Here is a 21,786-nt window from a genome sequence, read left to right as displayed (position 1 = left end):
AAAGTCCACACTACAAAAGTAAAACTACAACTAGTATACTACTGTAAACACAGAAGATCTGAGTGCAGTCTTATGTAGTTACCGTACCTGTTGCTGCCATCCATGCCAGCACGCTCGATCCTGGGTTCCTCCCCCCAGTCTGTCCAGTACATGTAGCTGAGGGGAAGAGCAAAGAAATATATCACTCATACACATAACATTAAAACCAAAATGGTTTTGTTCTTTTTTGGGGGTTTTTTAATTTATTTATTTAGTTAATTAGTTTGTTTTTTGTTTTTACGTTTATACAACTTCTCAACATGTGATGTTTTATCTGCGTAATACGAGTTAATGAGTACTGTGCTAGAGGTTATTAGCATCTATTCCCCAGTCTCCTGTAGTACACAGGTCATCCAGAAGGCTGTGGAAAAGTGTTTTTGTTGGTGGATGATATCAAATATAACTTTTTGGTTTAAATGATAAACTTTCTGTTGGTAACAGGAAAATCCTGAGCTCCATCAGGACCTTATCCCATCTTTGAAATATGTTTTTAGTGTCAGGGTTTGGAGTTATTTTGCTTAATCTAAACCACCACTGATGGAACAAAGTTTTACATTTTAAGTTACATAAAGAAAAATTTCAGGAAAGGTGCAAGTTTTGTATAGTTTCCCTTTCACAGATACTAATACGAATACTGGATAGTAATACTGGATAATTAAAGTTAAGTAACTAAAGTTAAATTTGTACTTTTCATCTGTTTTAGTAATTGTTCTTATTATACTGACTTGATATCTATATGCTACTCACAGTGGTGGTATGGTGGCGCAGCGGCTGGTACTGCTGCTTGACAGCAACAAGGTCCTGGGTTTGAATCTGCAGTTTGCATGTTCTGCCCGAGACAATGTGGGGTTCCCTCCAAAGGAATACATCTTAGGTCATGTGGTTATTCTAAAATAACTAAAAGGCACGTATGAATCGATGGTTAAATGTGGTTTGCAGTCTGAAGAAGTCTGAGTGGTCAGTATGACTAGGAAAGCATTATAAAAGCCAGTCCATTTGTGCAAAAACTATTCTTAAACTCCTGCAACTGTAGCTAAAGAATTGAAATGAGAAATCTGGGAATAATGTGTATATATACAATATTGTCTTTGCATCTCAATGTTGTCTTTTATGTTTTTTTAAATATGATTCCATATATATACTGTATATATACTACAGATTCAATGACCCCACCTGTAGTAACATTTCACTGGCACTGTAATGTGAATGCAGATGCTTCTTAAGAATTTAATCGACCTGCTTGAGTTTGATCTTTTCTCACACCACCAATGATTATTTTCTTTATAATGAAAAACATTGGCCTGAAACTCCAACACAGAAACACCGCATGGTTCTTGTGCTCTATATATAAATGTTATCTGTGCACACTGACGATCTAACTTTTTCTGTCATTGACATGTTTTTTAGCCTGTGGTGAAAAACTTTTCTTACTGTGAAATGTGTATTTAAGGGAAAAACACATTTAAACATAAAAAGGTCAAATGCCTTTAATGCAATAACAAGAAATGTGATTTCCAGCTCCACTGTTCTAGTCAGGCTGAATTTACCTGCAACATAATATGTGTCGTCTGATGTTCTCAGGTGCAAACAAAACTGACCACGGCAGCTTTTCATTTTTTTAGTCATAATAAAAAATAAAAAATAAATAAAAAACAAGCCTCTGAAAAGGGAACTTTGTATAAAAATGGCTGTAGTTCATAAAAAATGTTCTTAACCCCTTGAATTAAAGGCAAAAGCAAAAAACAAACAAACAAAACAGCAGTGTCACTATCCATACACTTAAGGACCTAATTGTATGTACAAGGCGCCGTTTAGCAGGGTTTTTTTTTAACCTTTATTTATACAGGTATTTCCATTGAAACTCAATGTCTAATGTACAAGGGTTTTGGTTCTTAACCCTATTAAAACAGTGAAAGTAAAGTGCAAACCATAAAGCTCCTAAATGGGACACAACCTGTCTGGGTTGGAAACCCTGTGACTTCTTACATTACAGCCAAAGAACAAAGGCGAAGAACACCTTCTGTGTACATTTGGGACCCCACTGGCTTCTGACAATTTTACTCTTTACTCTTTGGATAAGAAAGCTTTGCCTACCTGTCTTTTTTTTTTTTTTTTTTAAATCTGGGTATGTGCAGCATTTCCAGCAACATTTTCAGTTGCCCTTAGCTCAATTGTTCAGTAACCCAGTGTGTTAAAGAATGATCCTCATCCTCTCGGAATATTTGTGGTAGCATATAGATATAAAATTATAAAAACTGTGTCACTGTCACTGTATCAGTGTTTTTAGGGTTTGTTTTTTTAGATGAATTGCTATTTCTTAGTGCCCTAAACATGTTTATCTCTGTGTTCAGCTTGCCCTGTCACTCATTCAGCCAGCCAGACTCATTTTCCATCATCACTGATTGTAAGGTCAATATAATCATAAAAAATAGTACAGCTTTTTTTTTCCTGTAACAACAACAGTAGTTACATTTTGAAGTGTTTCTACTGGCATTTATAATAATTAGTGAGCTTTCCAGTTTCATTGAGGACAACATGAGCTATAAGAGATCAAATCAGCAGAATCAGTAGAGCCAAGAAACTAGAAACTAGGTTATAAAATGTAAAAAAAAAAGATTTTTGATATCCATATCAGTTTTACACCCAATTATTAATTTGATGTAGAATCTGGTCTGTGGTTTGATTGTGAGGATATTTTACATAGCCTACACCCCACCCAATATCTGATCCATTCAATAACAAAAATGAATGGTGTCAGACACATCTTTGCACATTTCTGTGTGTATTTTGTTACCGCTGGCCAGGGTTGAGAGCGATAGCCCTGGGCTGGTCCAAGTCCATCCAGAACAACACCTTTCTTGAGGTTCCATCTAGGTTGGCCACTTCAATGCGATTGGTCTCTGAGTCCGTCCAGTATAGCTTTTTACCCAACCAGTCACAGGCCAGCCCATCAGGACTGTCTAACCCTGATACTACCACAGTCTGGCCTGTTCCCAGTGCCTCTTTAAGGGCTGTAGGTAAAAAAAACCCAACAAACTCAGTTGAAACTGTTACATGAAAAAGGGTGTATATTTCAATAAATCATTAACACATGCAGCAATAGTTATTTTAGCTTTTTACGAGAAAGTCCTCACCAAGTAGAAAAATTAAAAGTAAACAGTGTCTAGTCTTACAGTTAGAAGACTGATTCCAGTGAGTCTGTTTGATGGCTTCTTCACTGACATCCGTCCAAAATATCAGGCGTTCAGAATACAAGAAGTCCACAGCTGCTGCATCTTCCAGGTCACTCACGATGATGGCGGACTCCCCTCGGACACCATCTGCATCTACCAATCGCACGTCACGTCGATTGGCAAAAAGAAGGAGCGGTGACCCTGGAATGGAAAAGATCCTTTATGTAACATTTCATACATCACTCAGATTTCTCACAATGTTATTTCATACAGAGACGCAAAGATGCTTATATTCGAACAGTTATTAAATTTCACTGGTTTGCTAAAAAAACAAAACAGCTATTGGATCTGCCTCTAGCAATCTGACTAAAGCTTTCAATTGATATCACGGCAATTCTCTCAAAAAATGAATAAACTTTTTCAAACAAAATGCTGCTTTATTTCTTCTGAATATTCTCATTTTTGTCTTTTTACCAAGTACAGACTGGAAATATGTGGGAAACATATCCAAAAGACTGACAAACACTCATTTCAGGGAGTTACTGCACTGGGGGAAAAATGCATTTTGGAGTCTCCATACTCTAACCTTTCGTGTCTCCTATAAGATCAGCAGAGGGGGAAATTAATGCATTATGCAATTATTACGGTACCACTCTCCACCTTCTCTAATGCAGAGACGCACACCTGGGGGTTATTTTGCAGTTCCAGCACGTGTTACACCAGCGGAAGCCTTTTCTCTGTACCTACAGTTCTACTGACTCTCTAATCAGTCTGCTTTTATATGTGTAAACTGGCTGACTGTTCTCTCCTCCTCTCTGCACGGCACACACACAGTGGTGTCTTTCACATGCCCAGTGAACTACAATCCTTTTCTGAGCTCAGAATTAAATATACATAAAAAACAAACCTATTCTCAGATAAATACTGACACTGAGCACAGTGCTGATTCTAGACCCACACACAGTCAAGTTCACAATAGAACATAAAACAAACCAGGGCAATATAAGAAAAATGTTTGTACAAGAAAGCATTCCCACTCTGTCCCAACCATGCGGTAAGTATGCAAATGTCAGGGTCCAGATTCCATAAACCCATGTCTTTGTTAGCGCGGTTCAGTAACTCAAGAGATGTTGTCCTCCCACTGTTGAAGCCAGTAGTGATCACAGCAGCTGCCACAGAGCCTCTGGGGAATCCTGTGGTTTTGGCCAGGCAGGGTGGCAGAGCTACTACGCTGTGGTTTGGCACAACCGTGCCTCCTATAATCCCACAGAACGAAGCCAGTCTGCCTCTGTTAGTACGAACGCTGCCCAGAAACAATACCCAAGCCCTAAAAGACACATGGTACTGCTTTTATTAAACATAGTGTCTCCATAAGGCAATGGTTTAAACGTTCACTTAGCAAGCTAAAGCTCTCAGTTCCAGGATGAGCAGGGATTGCACCAGGAAGGGTATCTGATGTAAAAATCTGCCAAGTCAAACATATTGCTCTACCTGTTGTGGCGCCCCAAAGTGAGCGCTGAACGTAGTCTCTACTGGTGTTATTGAAATCAAATTACATAGGTAAAAGCAAGCACGGTGGTGCGGTGGATAGCACTGTTGCCTCACAGCAAGAAGGTCTGCGTTAGATTCGAGTTCGGGTTCGAGTTCAGGGCCTTTCTGTGTGGAGTTTGCATGTTTCTCCCCATGTTTGCGGGGGTTCTTCCTCCCACAGCCCAAAGACATGCAGTTAGTAAGGTTAGGTTAACTGATGATTCTAAATTCCCCATAAGTGTGAATGTGAGTGTAAATGGTTCTCTGTCTCTGTGACAGGCTGGCGACCTGTCCTATCATTCATGCTGAAACACACTGCTGATTAATCAAACCAATAATTCTTTAAAATATTCAGTTCAAACACAACGTTGTTATGTTACTAGAGAGGAAATAGGTAGCTTTACTGTAACAGTAATGAAACAGATACATTAAACAAAATGACAGGAAATTACAGCAATTCACATCAAGTGAGTGGGCATCACGTGTCCATGCTCATCCACACTCAGGCTACACCCTTGACATAAACAGTGTGCTTCCAGTACTGAAAACAAGTCTGAAGCGGTGCTGTTTGCTACATGTCAGAAATGACAACTGTGGATAATGTCCAGAAGCGATTCTCCTAACAGAGGTAGGATTTCATGTATGAAAACACCTAAGCAGAGCGAGGCCCCCCAGATGGACGAGGACAGGGATAACTCTGGGAATCAGAGAGCTGATACATTTAAGTGACTTTCAACACACTGGCAGTTTTTTAGTTGGAATAAAACCTGGAAATGAATGAAATGAATGTTAAGCAACACAAAGTTTAACACAGGTTACTCCTACAGTTTCATTGAACTGTGTTTTCTCTATCACTTATTTATTTTGCACAAAGAAAACCAAAACAATAACTTAAAGACCAACTTCCAGTTTGGTAACCTCAGTGAAAGAAATGTGCTGGAAAATTATCTATACATGCTGAAATAACAACTGAAGTAATTTTTATAACAGTGTTTATTCTTTCCTCAAAACACACAGGGCTGAGCCGTAAGAATGAGAGTGCCATTCTTATAATCCTATGAGTGAGTGCTGTTTTTTCCTACTGTTGCTTTTTTGCTAAAGGAGATGTTTTTTTTACATTTATGGGGGACTCTCAGAGAGCTTATTATACTCTGAGGAGTTTCATTTTTGTTATTGATGAATAAGAATATAAACTTTGTTAGTATTAATGTAAACGGGCTGAATGGACCAGTTAAAAGAAAGAAAGTTTTAAACCAGCTAAGAAAAATGTAAATTAATGTTGCCTTTATGCAAGAAACCCATCTTACTGCAATAGAACAAAGTAGGTTGGCCATGTTATGTCATCTTCATTTCATTCTACAGCCAGAGGACTGGCTATACTGATGAATAAAAATATTCCAGTGACAATAAAAGAAACTTTAATTGACCCTTCTGGTTGATTAGTTAATTGTGAAATTTATTCAGAACAATGGACACCCCCCCCCCCCCCCCCCCTAAATTAATACAACCCAGTTATGATCATAGTTCCTTTTTCAAGATATTCTTCTGATAATAGCAGAAGGTCAGAAAAACATACTGGTACGGAATGATATATCTTTTTTTCTACTTCATATTTTGGACAAATCAACTACAACTGTATCCAGTTTAAAACTATTCCAAATAACTGTGGCTTTCTGCTCTTGTTTGCGTAATTCCCATATTAGAATAGATCGTTTTTTTGTTTGTGTCAACACAACTATTCCACAGAACACTGGATAATCCACAGCTGCCCAGGATCCTGTCTGACCACTCAGCTCGTGATTCCAGGAAAAACAGCTGTTTTATACAGACAGCCTTAAAATCCCACAATTCTCCAAAAACCTGTTTCTTTGTAATTAATTAGAAATCAGATTAAAATAATCTGTGAAATGAATCGCATTTCCGCTCCCAACAGCTTTATACTATGAGACACATTAAAAGCATATTTGAAAGGTCAAATAATATCATTAACAAAAAGTATTAAAAATATATAATGCAAATGCAAACAATAGAAGAATTGAACAAAGCAATGTCTAAACCTGTAAAGGAATTTCAACATACTGGCTGCTGACACAACAAAATGCACATCATATCGCCTATTTCTTTATGAACACAGACTATAAATTCACTTCTAAGGCACTGGCTAACAGGCTTGGTAAGTATTTGCCACGCCTGATATACCAGGATCAAAATGTAGTTATTTATAATCGCTCACTATCTAACAATTTATGTAACCTTTTTAACAGTGTCCATCTTTCAAAATCCCAGTACAGCCCAGTACAGCAGTAACTCATGATGCAAAAAAAGCCTCTGACAGACTGGAGTGGCCATATTTGTTCAGGCCCGGGCGAAGGCTTCCACTAATGCACAGATTTCAGCTGAACAGGTCAAGTCGACAGGGTTGTCCTCTGTCTCCGGCACTATTTGTTTTAGCTGTTGAGCCTTTGATAAGGTCAATCAGATGGGATCCTGATATAAAAGGCTTTGAAATAGATCACAGAAACAAAAACACTTACCCTGGTAAGTTCCTCGTTAGGCTACAGACATTGGTTAATGCCTCCACTGGTATTTCAGAATGCAAATTAACTTGATTGGAAGGGTTAATTGTGTCAAAATTTAAATTTTACCAAGACTGTAAAATTCTTTTTAGTCAAGTTTTTTTCTTTTTTTTCAAAAGAATCAATAATTATGTCAGACAGTTTCTATGAAAGGGTAAATCATTAAGAGTCTCCCTTGAAAAGTTAACTTGGGATCATAAATATGGGGAGGCTTCAACTACCCAACTTTAAAAAAGTTTATTTAATTGCTCAGTTGAAATTTATCTCATCTTTCTTTTAGGCTGATAGATCCGTGTGTGGACTCAGATGGATCAGGATTCTTTGAAAGAGAAAGTTGGCAGTGAATTTGTTTATAAATGAATATCTAGGTTAATAGTGTCATGGTCCCTTAATTAAAGCTGCCTCCCTTAGTTAATTCTTTTAAGTTTTGAGTCCTGCATTTGGGTCCTCATCCTGACTGCCACAGGACCGTACTTGACAAATACCTAGAAAATCTGATAACATCATCATAACATCTGTTGCACTTAATTCAAATCTGGTATGACATTCACAAAATGCTTAGACTGGAAATTCTGGATGCATGAAACCAGCAAGTAAACTTGTTCAACTGGAGACAGAACAAAAATGTATTCCCAAAGCATATTCTCTATTATAGAGTCCAAAGCTCTGTTTGCATGAACCTAAACAGGTTCATGCAATGTCAGATTTAAACAAAGATTTAAGCATAAGAACTGATGACCATCTGTGATCAGATTTATGCTGGAATAGCTGAATTGTCACATTACAACTTCCTTCACCAACTGTAGATCCAGATCCAAACCTGAAATCTCAGAAATGTGTTTTAGATGTGATGTAGAAGGTGGTTCCTTCCACCACTGAATCTGGCTTTGTACAAGGGTACACTCTTTCCTGCACTCTTTATAGTACCACCAATATTATGGGGATTAATATTCCATTAGATCCTGAATTGTGTTTACTGGAAACAAAGGTCAGTGGATCTATGAATAAATATCAAGTAAAACTTATGTTTTATGTCATTTCTCCATTTGGCATTCACATGGACAAGTCTTGGTTTGGCAGTCGCCAGGAGAATGATACTTGTCTTCTTGTCTGACTGCATAGTATCAATTGTAAAGCTTGGTGTTAATGGTATGAGGTTGGTTTTCAGGATTTGGGCTCAGCCCCTTAGTTCCAGTAAAAGGAAATCCTAATGCTTCAGCATACCGAGACATTTTGGACAATTTCATGCGCCCAACTTTGTGGGAACAGTTTGGGGATGGCCCATTCCTGTTCCAACATGACTGTGCACCAGTACACAAAACAAGGTCCACAAAGACATGGATAAGTGAGTTTAATTTGGAAGAACTTGAGTGGCATTCACAATCTTGATTCTCAAAAGTCAGAAGAAATAGTAAAAAGTAAAAACTGGATTTTCTAAGGAGAGTTCTTGCTAGCTGAAAGTACTTGCGAAACAAGATAAAAAACAACAACAAAAAACCAACTGACAGCAAAAGAAAAAAACAGCAATATTGATAGTGAGTTGTGAGATTTGTCTGTCTGTCACTGTTAACTATGTTAGTCTCTTTTTTTTATAAACAAATCGGGGGTTTCTCCGATGCGTCATCTAGCAGGCTATTTGAGGAGCAGCTGGACAGCTCTCAGGTGTTGGATTATTGTCTCAGTCTTAAGTGGTAACACGTCAACTGTCTATTATGTAGAACTTTGATTAGCAGGACATTCACGGATCGTGACGCTCACTGCCCAGCTATTCTCAGCCTGTGATCTCTGCCTACCTTTCCGTACTACCTCAGTTCCTCTCTTCCAGACCTCAGCCTCCCTGCTCACCTGCACTGCCACTGGTCCAAGCCGTCCCCGTTTCAGTCTCCATCCTTACATACCTCGCCCAAGACTGCAGTAAACATGTGGCAAACAGTTCGAGTTTCTCGTTCTCATTCCAGTGTTCTGTTTATCATTTCATCCTCACTGTAAATAAACCTGCCTTCACTGCAGCTGTGTCTGTCTGAGTGATCTGCCACCAGGGTCCACTAGTGTAAAATGGTAAATGGCCTGTATTTATATAGCGCTTTACTAGTCCCTAAGGACCCCAAAGCGCGTTACATATCCAGTAATCCACCCATCAGTGATGGCAAGCCACATTGCAGCCACAGCCACCCTGGGGCGCACTGACAGAGGCGAGGCTGCCGGACACTGGCGCCACCGGGCCCTCTGACCACCACCAGTAGGCAACGGGTGAAGTGTCTTGCCCAAGGACTCAACGACCGAGACTGTCCAAGCCGGGGCTCGAACCGGCAACATTCCGATTACAAGGCGAACGCCCAACTCTTGAGCCACGATCGCCCCACGTGTAATTCCTGACATCCTGGTACATTTCTGGAATGAACTCCTGATTCAGCTGTTTATTTTCCTCAATGTGCTTCATAAATGGGAGGTGAACCTAACCCGCAGAATCACTGAGCGAGAGGGATACTAATGCCAAGTTTTGGCCCAGATGTGCCAGAGGTCAGTTCGAGTTGCTTCCTTTCAGGCGTTTTTACATTCTGAAAAATTTGGGGATATTTTTTTAATATTAGTATAATGTGTTTAATAAGTTTAAAAGAGCATTTGCATTACATATGGTTCACTTTTTGAAGTATTCTGTTTTATTGTGAAGAGCTCATGATTGTAAGAGGAAGTCAATGTGGTTGTGATCGGTAAATCAGATATTGCATCTGTATATATGAAATTGTGTTTTTTCATATTGTGAAACATGTTGCAAAACAGTAAGGCAGACTAACTGTATTATTTAAAGATTGCATGAATATACTCTGCAGGTTAGTGCAGAATGAACAGGTTAGTTTGCTGTACTGTGATGGGTTTAAAGTAAACAACAGTGTGTTGGACTGGTGCACAGTGGCTGTGCGGTCGTGGTTAAAGTTTGATTACATGAAATGTAACATTGGCTAATATGAACTTTAGCTGATGATGCTTCATACCAGCTGTATACTGTCTAATATGAAGACAGCATAAACAGTGTACTGTTAGTACATAGAATGGAAATTGGCCAGGACAACTCATGAAACATCTGCTGACATCTGGTTCAAGTTTATAAATCCACAAAGGGCAGCAGGTCAGCTGATCACAGCTTGTACACTAACAAAATCTACTGAAGCTCTCAGTTTTTATTATTGTGAGTAGTGATTCTTTTCTTTGCGCTGAGCCACTACAATTGATTTTAGGGTTGAATCCCACTGTAACCCCTGACTGTGCTCATTTTCCTGTTTAGAGGCAAAGTCACCCTCTATAATGTAGGCAACAGAAAATATGTTTTTCTTTTTCTTCTGACTTAAGCTGCCTACAATACTACTTTCTTACTTTGAGTCCATTTCACAGCCTGTACTTTTTTACTTTTACTTGAGTAACGAACATTACTTCAACTTTTACTAAAGTAATTTTTTTAAAACTAGTATTTGTACTTCTACTTAAGTACAGAATGAAGGTACTTTTGCCACCTCTAATGTTAAGAAATGAGGATGTCATAGGGACAGCTCAGGTTGAGTGGATTCAGGCAAAATTACAGAAGCAAGGCTGAGATGGTTTGGACATGTGTGGAAAAGAATTTTAATACAGAGCTGCCAGGCTGGAGGGAAAGAAGAGGACCAAAAAAAAAGATTTGTGGATGTCGTAAAGGATGTTATGCAGAGGGTTGGTGTAACAGAGGAGGATGCTATGAATAGGATCTAATGAATCCACTGTATTGATCCCTAAAGCGAGCAGCCAAAACCCAAAGAAGAACACTTAATGTAATGACCACGCTATATCTTGACTAAATTTTTACCCCAGATAATCCTCCTCCGAAACAGCAAATCAGCCCGTAAACTCATCAGGAAAGTCTCTAAAGATCTATTTTCCCAAAGACCTCTATTTAACTTTTTCTATACAACAGGCAGGTTTAAGGCACTTCTGCACTAGCTTTACCTTTCAGGCCCAAAAGCTACATACATCTTTTATACTGTCACCCCTAATAAAAAGTTCTGAAAGATCCTACACCATGACTTTACGTAGTAGGATCAAACTAAAGGTGCAGGGCATCAAAAATCTCCTGATGATTCCATCACTGGAAAACTGTTTATTTATATTATAAGATGCCAACGCCCTGTGGCAGATTCCAAGTAAGGACCAAGTCTCTCTGTGATCCTACAGCCAGCAGTGTGTGTTAAGTCTGAATCAGTACATTATGAATCCAGTGTCAGTCAAGTCATAGAAGTCCTGAGAAAGACAGGGTATGCCTGTGTGTGTGTGTGTGTGTGTGTGTGTGTGTGTGTGTGTGTGTGTGTGTGTGTGTGTGTGTGTGTGTGTGTGTGTGTTGGGGGTGGGGGCTTGAAAACAAAGAAGGGCTCCAAAAGAAGTTTTGAAGGAGTAGGCAATGCACTGCTGAACTCTTTTCTATGCATACACGCTCATGCACAAATGAACACACACAACTTCTCAGCTCTCCTGTTTTGTTCTGCCTGGAGAAAGCCAGCAGGCCCCCCTCACTTTACTTCTTATCAGAACCCATCTCAACAAAGGCGTCTGTGTGTTTGGTGAAGGGCTAAAAGGAAGGAAGAGATTTTCTTCACACCTCCCCAATCGGGACGAGAAAAATGTGCATGATAAGAGTGGGGAACATGGTTAGTGTGTGCATGTGTGTTAGAGAGTGGACCCCAGAGAAATCAAGGTAGACTGCCACAGACTTCCTCTGTCTCCACCTGTGCGAGTTCTTTCCTATTTTCTCTCTCATTCTTTCGTCCTACCTACTTCTCCCGCTCTTCTTTTCTCTCCATTTGTTACATCAGGCTTTTACAAAATCCAAACAGCATAGAGTCTCCAACCAGGCTAATGCAAACACGAAAAGTCATAAAGCATGCTGTAGTCCACCCGATTCTTAAAAAAAGAAATTCTGACTGTTATGACCTTTCAAACTATAGACCGATCTCTAAGCTTTCGTTCTTGTCCAAGATCCTGGAGAGACTAGTTCTCTCCCAGCTCCAGGCGTACTTGGACACAAACAATATTGCTGAGAAATTTCAATCTGCCTTTAAGCCATTGCATAGCACTGAAACAGCGTTGGTTAGAGTTCTTAATGATATTCTTGTAACCACTGATACTGGACGCTCTATGGTCCTAGTTTTACTGGACCTCTCTTCGGCCTTTGATATGGTAGACCATAACATTTTATTACTAAGACTTGAGCACACTGTGGGTATTAGAGGCACTGCCCTCGACTGGTTTAAATCATACCTCGCTGATAGATCCTTATCAGTTAACTTAGGCACCTTCTCCTCTTCCTCCGCTCCGGTCTGTTGTGGTGTGCCTCAAGGATCAGTTTTAGGCCCTGTTCTCTTCTCATTGTATTTGCTCCCTCTAGGTGCAATCTTTGAAAAATACAATATCGCCTTCCACTGTTATGCCGATGACATACAGATTTATTTTGAACTTACTGACGACCTTGCTGTGTCCCTGCACTACTTTCAAGAATGCATGCGGGAGGTCAAAGAATGGTTCCTGAGTAATTCCCTCGTTTTAAATGATAAGAAGACTGAGATTGTGGTGTTCAACAGTAAAATCCCTCGTGCCCAACTCTGTGCTGCCCTGGGTTCCTTTGCTAGTTTTTCTTGTGACTATGTCAGTAACTTGGGTGTACTGCTGGATAGCTCGCTCAAACTCGATAAGCAAGTGTCTGCTGTAGTGAGATCTAGCTTCCACCAACTGCGCCTTATCTCTAAGGCTAGGCATTATGTTCCGCATGAGGACCTGGAGAAGCTTATTCACGCTTTTGTGACCTCCAGGTTGGATTATTGTAACTCCTTGTACTACGGTCTTCCCTCTTCTCTTCTTCTTAGACTGCAAACAGTCCAAAATGCAGCAGCCCGCCTTTTAACAGGTACCAGGAAATTTTGCCATATTACCCCTGTCCTAGCTAGCCTGCATTGGCTGCCCATAAAGTACCGTATTCAATTTAAAATATTACTTCTTACTTTCAAAACTATTAATAAATTAGCGCCAAGTTATCTTAGTGAACTTCTCAAACCACATACTCCTGCTAGAACACTCAGATCTGCCACTCAACTACTTCTGACCCAACCCAGATCTCGACTGAAGTCTCGGGGTGACCGTGCGTTTGCTCTGGCTGCCCCGGTACTGTGGAACACCCTTCCTCTCGACCTCCGCGCATCTGATTCCATTGCACTGTTCAAATCACGATTAAAAACCCACTTATTCAATCTTGCCTTTCCCTCTAGTTAATATTTCTTTTATGATTTTATATCACGCACTTTTATGCTCATTTAAATTCTTGTTTGCTCTGTACCTGTTGCTTTCCTATGTATTAGTGACAGTTATCTGCTTGCATATTTAGTACTTGCTTTGGTCCTATTTCTATTATTTCTATTATCCTCCTCCTATACTCTATTTTACTTGTTAAGCACCTTGGCATACCCTTGGTTTTTAAGTGTGCTTTATAAATAAAGTTTATTATTATAAACCCAGTACTTTCATTCCTCCTCAGTGCTGTTACCATACCCCTTCTCCTCACGTTTAGCTCCTCAGATTTCCCTTCCTACCCTTAAACCGTTTTCCCTTCCCTTCTCATATTCTAATGCATCTCATTCAGTGAGCTTTTGCAAGGCTGGAAATCACATCAACTTTTTAGTAGTAACAGATCAAGCATATCCTAACTTGTAAATCTCAGAACATGAGTTTGGTGTTAAAGTGTGGATTTGCAAAACCCTGATGTATGCCACACCAGAGAGGTCCCAAAGTTGTTGCCTGAAAGCTTCTTTATATTAATTGTGAATATTGGCAAAACACACAGCCTAGCTGTTTTCAACTGTGATCATCCGCTTTTTATCCTCACAACTTAAGCATAAAACAGTTTCGATGTTGTGCCACAGTAACTTGTTAGCATGTGGCATTTATGAGGTTCAATTACAGCAGCATTTCATTTTCCATCCAATATTGTCATAATGTCTGACAACAGAAACACAAAAAACATGTGAATGAGAACAACAGTATTATAAATGTAGCTGTATTGTTGCTGCTGGGATTTAGCTGTTTTTGGTTTGTATTATTGTAGGGTCTTCACGTTGCAATATAAGGCACCTTGAGGCGAATGCTGTTGTGTTTTGGCACCTTATAAATAAAACTGATTTGATTTGAACTGAATTGCTTCAGCGCAGGCAGAGGTCCATACTAAAACATTTTAAACATCAGATATGAGTGCCATTCATCTCTTCTTACAGTTTCATAAGGATACCTGTCAGCATACACACACTTGCATGGTATTGCACCTACAGTGGACTAAAGGTAATGCACCACAGTGATCGGAATTATACGTATGTATAAGACTCCAATTTGTTCATGTAAATGGAGAATCCTCTTCAGATACTAAGGTTAATTATGCAGTTCACAGAGTTCTGCACTAGGGCCAATTCTGTTTACATTATACATGTTTCACATAGGTAGTATCATTAGAAGGCAATGCATACATTTTCACTGCTATGCAGATGATACCCAACCAAGAAGCCTGATAACATCCACCAATTATTGAAATAATGTCTTAAAGACATAAAGACCTAGATAGACTCTAATTTCCTGCTTCTAAATTCAGATAAAACTGACGTTAATGTACTTGTCCCTAAAAATCTTAGAAACATGGTGTCTAACCACATGCTTACTGGAGGCCAGCATTACCTTGGCCTCCAGTAACACTGTGAGGAAAAGACTGAAAGTAGCTTTTGACCAGGATTTGTTCTTCATTGCACATATTAAACCAATATGTGGGACTGCTTTCTTCAATTTGTGCAATATCTCTAACATTAGAAATCTCCTCTCTCAGGGCGATGCGGAAAAACTAGTTTTAGGCTGGACTACTGTAATTCATCATTATCAAGGTGTGATCTAGTGCTATATAAATAAAATTGAACTGAATTAATACACAATCACTGCTGTGCTGCAAAATGCTAACTATGGAATGCTTGATACTCTGTATAAATATTGCTATATTCTATTGTCAATCACCATATTAATAGTTATGTTCCTAACAGGCAAAGCTATCTCAGTGTTTCCTACACTTGGAGTGTACTTATTATGCCTGGGTGGCCAGCCAGGTATATTATCTTACATAATCTGTAGCTAATGTTGCTATTGTGGCAGTCCTCTATGTCTTTCAGTGGCCTCCCAGAAAGGATCTCATCCTGTGGTTCTGTGTATGTCAGCTCCAACTGTTTTCCTCTGGAAATCTGCTAAGCACCACACTAAGAAGAACCTGCGGCAGGTGGTGAAGGGGTTCATGGTTACCAAGGGTAAAGAGCTAAACAAGGACAGTTGAAGCCCAAAACCGGAGAAACTGAGTTCAGGATGAGAGATTTTCTTGAAAGGCATAGACTCATGCACATACAAATACATCCTAGATGTGGATCTGTAGGAAACATATACATGACTTGGATGAATGTTCTTATGGTTAATGGTTAATTTGACATTACTCTGTTCAACTGTAAGTGATAATGAATAGTGTCATGCTTTCTCAAGGGTACAAGATAAATATGTTACTTTGAGCAACAGGTTCTTGTTGGACTTTGTTACCATTTATGACACAGCTGAAAGTGTGTGAAAGATTTCATTTGAAAATAGTACAACAGGCCTAAGGAATTTTTCAACTGGCCTACTGTGCTGTTAGAAAAAAAACTGTTAAGAAAAAACTGAAGTCCTAACAAAACATGCTTCACTTTAAATAAGAGGACAGTTAAATTATAACAATGACACAGTGGTGCTCAGGCAAAAAGTAGCAAAATACAACTTAAACATACTTGAACAGAATTAGAGGACCTCTGTTGAAAGATTACTGAATGAAAACGATGTAAATATTAGTAAAAAAAATGTGTTTAAAGAATTATTTTTTGCTCACAAATTAGGCTTCATTAGCAGTTTACTGGATGCATTAACAGGTTTGTAGTATTTAAGTGCTGCAGATGAATAATATAAAATGCATGTTTTATATACTGCCGCAATTTATTTTATTTTCTATCAACTATTAAACCACGACATTGTTTTTTAGTCCCTAACCTTTAAAATAATTATTGCTGTTAGCTACATGTCATTAAATAAAAAGCACTGTGCTTTCTCTACGGTTAAAGTGAAGTGAAAACTAAAAGAAAAGAAAATTACTCACCCAGCTTTCAAGCTGAGAATTGTTCCTTACCTAATACCACAGTTGTAAAGTAATCATGAAGGACTTACTACTAGAAGGTTGGCAGTAGTTGGAGTAATAAGTAATGAGTGAGTATTTACTGCGTTTTCTCTGGCTGTGTTTGGTTAAAGGTTTATCAAAAATAACTCAGAGAAAGCGTATGAGCTACTTAGCGATCATAAAAAGGAATGATGAAATCTGAAGAGTCAGTAATACAGTGCCTTTCAGTCGGTTCTCTATTATCTACTATCTAGTCAAGGATTAAGAACGATAAGTTCTTAAGAAATGTCACTATTGTGTGCTTGAGGGCTATACACAATCCAACAAACACAAATACTGTGGACACATTTTGTTTTTTTGAACCTCATAATATACATTTACACAGTCAGCAACTACACTTCATGCTCTTTGTTTGAGTAGTAAAACCAGTAAGATTCTTTTAACACATAATTGACCAGCTAACCAGCTCAGTGACGACATGAGGTAGCTGACTCAGTAAAATTGTAATGATAAAATAGCTGAGTAGGTGCGGCATATAGCTCAAACTGTTAAGTTAGAATGAAGTCAGAGATAGCCTCCACTTTGGTCATTCTTCTTATGTAAATTATTGTTATGCAAAGTTATAACTAGCTTTGAGTCAGTGGCCCGGTGACACTGACGGAAAGTAGAAAATCAAAGATTGCAACTTTCATCAACAAATCTGGAATTGGTCTTATCTGTACCTTAAAAAAAACAATTGAGTGAGCTTAAAGGGAGCTAGAGTTTTTAGAAGTTAATTTTATATGAAGTATTGGAGCATGAAATAATATGCCTGAGCTGTAAGTGGCCGCATAGAAAGCACCAGGACCTGCAAAAATGTATCCATATGAGAGAAAACTAAGCTCCGCCTCTCGCTGAGCCGTTTCAGGCGATTAAATAGTAATAGCGCAATTCAGGCGGTGGAGAAGGGAATGCTTATAAAGACATCGATCCTCATTGGAAAATGTTTGCCTGGTTCTCTGGTGTGCTCTTTCTCAAATAAACATACCGGCGTATTTGCACCATTACAGAAGAAAGACTGGCTGACATCCGACACCGAGCACGAATGGAGCTACCGAGGCCCGACAAAACAGCCAGGCTGACTTTAAAGTTAATTTATTTTCCTGTAACTGTGACGGCTGTAAAACTGAGGGGGAAAGCAGGGGTCCGTTTGGTTACACAATCCCTCTCATAGAGCGTGTCGCCAACACCAATTCAAAGTTTAAAGACTTCCATTGTGTTGGTTTGCCCTTGGGATATAAAAATCTAAAGTTTGACACAAGAAATCGCTGCTAGACTCAGACTGACCAAATGTGGTAACATTTGAGGGCAGTGAAGTGCACAAATGCGCGGCAGGCTCGGACCGTGTTCACCAGTGTTCTTATCAGCTTTCGTGCTTCCACCTTTCTTGAGGATCCATGTTGTGAACAAAAAGTAAACGTACCGTCAACCGCCGACAGAAGGCAACTCCAGAGCAGCAACGCCAGCAGTAGACCGCCCATTTCAAGTCCTCTGCACTTTAAATCCATAACTCCGGGTCCATTTTCTTATATTTACTCCTCAGTCGAGTTGTGAAGCCCTCCACTCCTCAGTGCTCACATGTACACATATGGTCTGTGTTCCACTGTAACGCCAGATGTGGCTGCATGCAGGAGTGTGCGCTTCTGTGTGTCCTCCGCTATCGACTACATTCCCCCCCACCCCGTCCCACTTAAGGCGCTCGCGCTACTTTATACTTTGGACTCTCGAGCTCGCGCACTGAGAGAAAGGGCAGGCGGGCGTGGAATTACGTCACTCAACACGAGCCTGTCCCATTTTTTATTCTTACTAATTTGACTTTTGTGTAAATGTCAGAAATATCAGATGTTGGACAGCAGTTAGAGTAAACGCTGCTCTGTTGCTTTAAGGACAGACTTTTATGTCCCTGCACATGAAATTCTAAAACAAGATGTAAAGTATGACTTTTAAATGAAGTGAACCTCTGTAAAACTAGGATGAAACAAAGGAAATTACTAGTTAAGAGACTCCTTCCACTTGTTGTTTATGTCGAGTGGGGCGAGACACTTAAAATAACCTGGATTTCTCTGTGTATGCTAATAATCCACGTCATTAAAGATGATAGCAAATGAAAAAATCACTTGATTGAATATCAGCTGCAACTGATTTTTTTGGAAATAAAGCTGACTTTTTTTCATAGGTTTGCAAAAAGACATGCTGCAACAGGTCATTTTAGCCTACACTTACAGGAATTTTTAATGGATTTGCCGATTTTGTTATTCATAAGTAATAAATTATCCAGTTAATAAGTAATAAAAATCATTAAATGTGTCCTTAGTAGGGACAGTGACAGCAAAACCTTCTAACAAACCTCACCCTGTCAGTCATGACAGAATATGATGCCCTTCTTAAATACACTGATGTTGATACAGGATAACCTTGTAAATTCAAGTAACCAAACAACCATTCAAATTAAGCAAGAACTCTAGCTTGTTTTTGTCTGGACTCCAAGCATTTTTTTTTTATTAATCAAACTGACTTCCAGGATCTATTGCAGCATACCTCAGTCGTCCCCAAATGTTCTTGGTTTTAAACGCAAAAGCAAGTAAGCCATGTAATCATCGACTAGTTAAAGAAATATCGTACACCAGTCTAACGATATCTCCTCCTCCTTCCCAGACACCACAGATCCGCTGCAGTTCGCCTTCCGATCCAACAGATCCACAGAGGATGCCATCGCCCACGTCCTGCACACCACCCTCAGCCACGTGGACAAGAAACAGGGTAACTATGTGCGAATGCTGTTTGGTGATTAAAGTTCAGCGTTTAACACAATAGTGCCCTGCAGACTGTTCACAAAGCTGAGGGATCTGGGACTTAACAGCCGTCTGTGTGCATGGGTGTTGGACTTCCTCACTGGCAGAACTCAGGTGGTGAGGGTGGGCAGGTGCTTCTCCAACAGCATCACCATCAACACAGGAGCACCTCAGGGATGTGTCCTCTCGCCACTGCTCTACTCCCTCTACACTTCAGACTGTGTGTCCACCCACAGCTCCAACACCATTGTGAAGTTTGCTGACGACACAGTGGTGTTGGGTGCCATCTCCAACAACGATGAGGCGGCCTACATGGATGAAGTGAAGAATCTGGCATCATGGTGCCAGGACAACCACCTCCAGCTGAACGTCAGCAAGACCAAGGAGCTGGTGGTGGACTTCAGAAGGGGTCAGCACAGAGACTACAAGCCCATTATCATCAATGGAGCTCCAGTGGAGAGGGTGCAGTCCTTCAAGTATCTCGGTGTCCACATCTCCTCAGACCTGACATGGGCTGCCCACATTCAGGTCCAGACCAAAAAGGCTAGGCAGCGCCTGTATCACCTACGACAACTGAGGAAGTTCAGGGTCTCTCCAAAGATCCTCAGGATTTTCTATACAGGCGCTGTGGAGAGCATCCTCACACAGAACATCACATCGTGGTTTGGGAACAACTGTGTGAAGGACCAAAAAGCTCTCCAGAGAGTGATCCGTACAGCAGAACGCTGCTGCAGGATTGCTCTCCCCCCGCTTCAGGACACCTACACCAGGATATGCCGGACTAGAGCAGCGCAGATACTGAAGGACCCGTCCCATCCAGGCAACAAACTGTTCCAACTTCTGCAATCTGGTAGAAGGTTCCGCATCTTCCGGGCAAGGACAGAGAGACTCAAGAGGAGCTTCTATCCCCAAGCCATCCGTGCCCTAAACACACACACCCGCCCTCTCACATCATCTATAATTGACTGAGACAGGACTCTCTTCCAGACTCTCTCTCTCTCTCTCTCTCTCTCTCTCTCTCTCTCTCTCTCTATCTATCTATCTATCTATCTATCTATCTATCTATGAATATGAATGTAAGAAGGAGGGAAAAATGAATTTGAGAAAACAAATGAAGCTTTTACCCACTGACACAGGAGATGCACAGGGGACAAAAGACAGTGGAAGACAAATGTATGTACATGGGGGACAGATTATGACACAGCTGTGAACAGGCCACAGGTACTACCTACTCTGTAATTTCTGAGATTATTAGCCATAAGTAATAAAAAAAAAAGACATTTAACTTCAGAAACGGCATGATTATTTGTTATTGAGTGATTTCCATAATATTTATCTAAAAATATTATGGAAATCACTCAATAACAAATAATCATGCAAAAAAAAAAAAAATACACTGAGCCTGAGATTATTACTTATGGCTTGGAAACATCAAATATTCGCTCCCAACTACTGCTACCGCTGCGGCAACCAGGCGGCAATCATGGAACTAGACGACACCCTAAAATACTCTTTCTTGCAGTTTGATCCAGCGCCTCGCAGAGGGGAGCCCCACGTCACTCGCCGCACCCCAGACTACTTCCTGTAAACTCTGATTATTGATTGCCCTTTGACATTTGTACAGTATGACTTTCAACTGATGACAACATGAACTGGGAGGGTGAGAGACTTGGGGTGGAGCAGGAGGCACACCGGTACACATTGTATATCAAAACACACGAAAAAAACAACTATTTAAACATTTAGCAAAAAACAATGTCTGTGTCTGAGGACGGACCAAAAAGTGTGTGCCATAATCATAACAATATCCATTGCCGAGGACTTGTATTGCGAATCTTCCCATTATATGGAAAAAACAAAACAGAAATGTTTAAATTCCCTTTCCTGTTACTGTGTAGCTGGACTGATGGCACCGAGGTCCAAGACATAAATTTTGCTATTCTGAATGCGGCTGTTTGAGTCCCACGCGCCATGGCTTATATTGAGTAGATCTGAACGTGATCTGTTTGCACTTTTGTAAATGAAAAGAAATGTAACATATGTCAAAATATGGAAAAGATTTCACACTACAGATGTTTGTTGTTTGTTTTTTTTCCCTTTTTTTTTTCTTCCCAACCCAAGCTCTACACAAGGTTTCTTGTTCTTGTTTTTTTATTTAATTTTTTTTTTTTTTTTTTGCTTTGTTTTGTTTTGTTTTTTGCAGTCACACAGCTTGGTGTTTAAGATTACATGGAGTGTTCATCCACTTCAGCTCACTGACTCCCTCTGAGCTACAGCATCTGTATTAACCAAACAATTTTATTAATAAAGACGAAGGTGGCTTCTTGATGTGAAAAAAAAAAAAAAAGAAACATCAAATACCAATCCGGACCAAATCCTCCAGTGGTCTGTTGTAAAGTTTGCAAACAAGA

The 21,786-nt window shown here is 39.8% G+C and overlaps 1 protein-coding gene across 1 annotated transcript in view; it reads right to left on the bottom strand.

Moving 5' to 3' along the window:
- Positions 1-18,286, bottom strand: part of lrp5 (low density lipoprotein receptor-related protein 5) — a 52,931-nt gene extending 34,645 nt beyond the window's left edge. Inside the window, exons 1-4 of the mRNA XM_026174839.1 lie at positions 18,007-18,286; positions 3,213-3,413; positions 2,834-3,050; positions 88-156 (exon numbers count right to left, since the gene is read on the bottom strand). Of these exons, the coding sequence (XP_026030624.1) occupies positions 88-156; positions 2,834-3,050; positions 3,213-3,413; positions 18,007-18,091 (572 nt within the window). The 5' untranslated portion in view covers positions 18,092-18,286. The remainder of the gene's footprint in view (positions 1-87; positions 157-2,833; positions 3,051-3,212; positions 3,414-18,006) is intronic.
- Positions 18,287-21,786: the final 3,500 nt, after the last annotated feature.

Source organism: Astatotilapia calliptera, chromosome 7, assembly GCF_900246225.1.
Source record: "Astatotilapia calliptera chromosome 7, fAstCal1.2, whole genome shotgun sequence".
Taxonomy (NCBI): Eukaryota; Metazoa; Chordata; class Actinopteri; order Cichliformes; family Cichlidae; genus Astatotilapia; species Astatotilapia calliptera.
The sequence above is the reverse complement of the archived record's forward strand: the minus strand, read 5'-3'. Positions and strand labels throughout refer to the sequence as shown.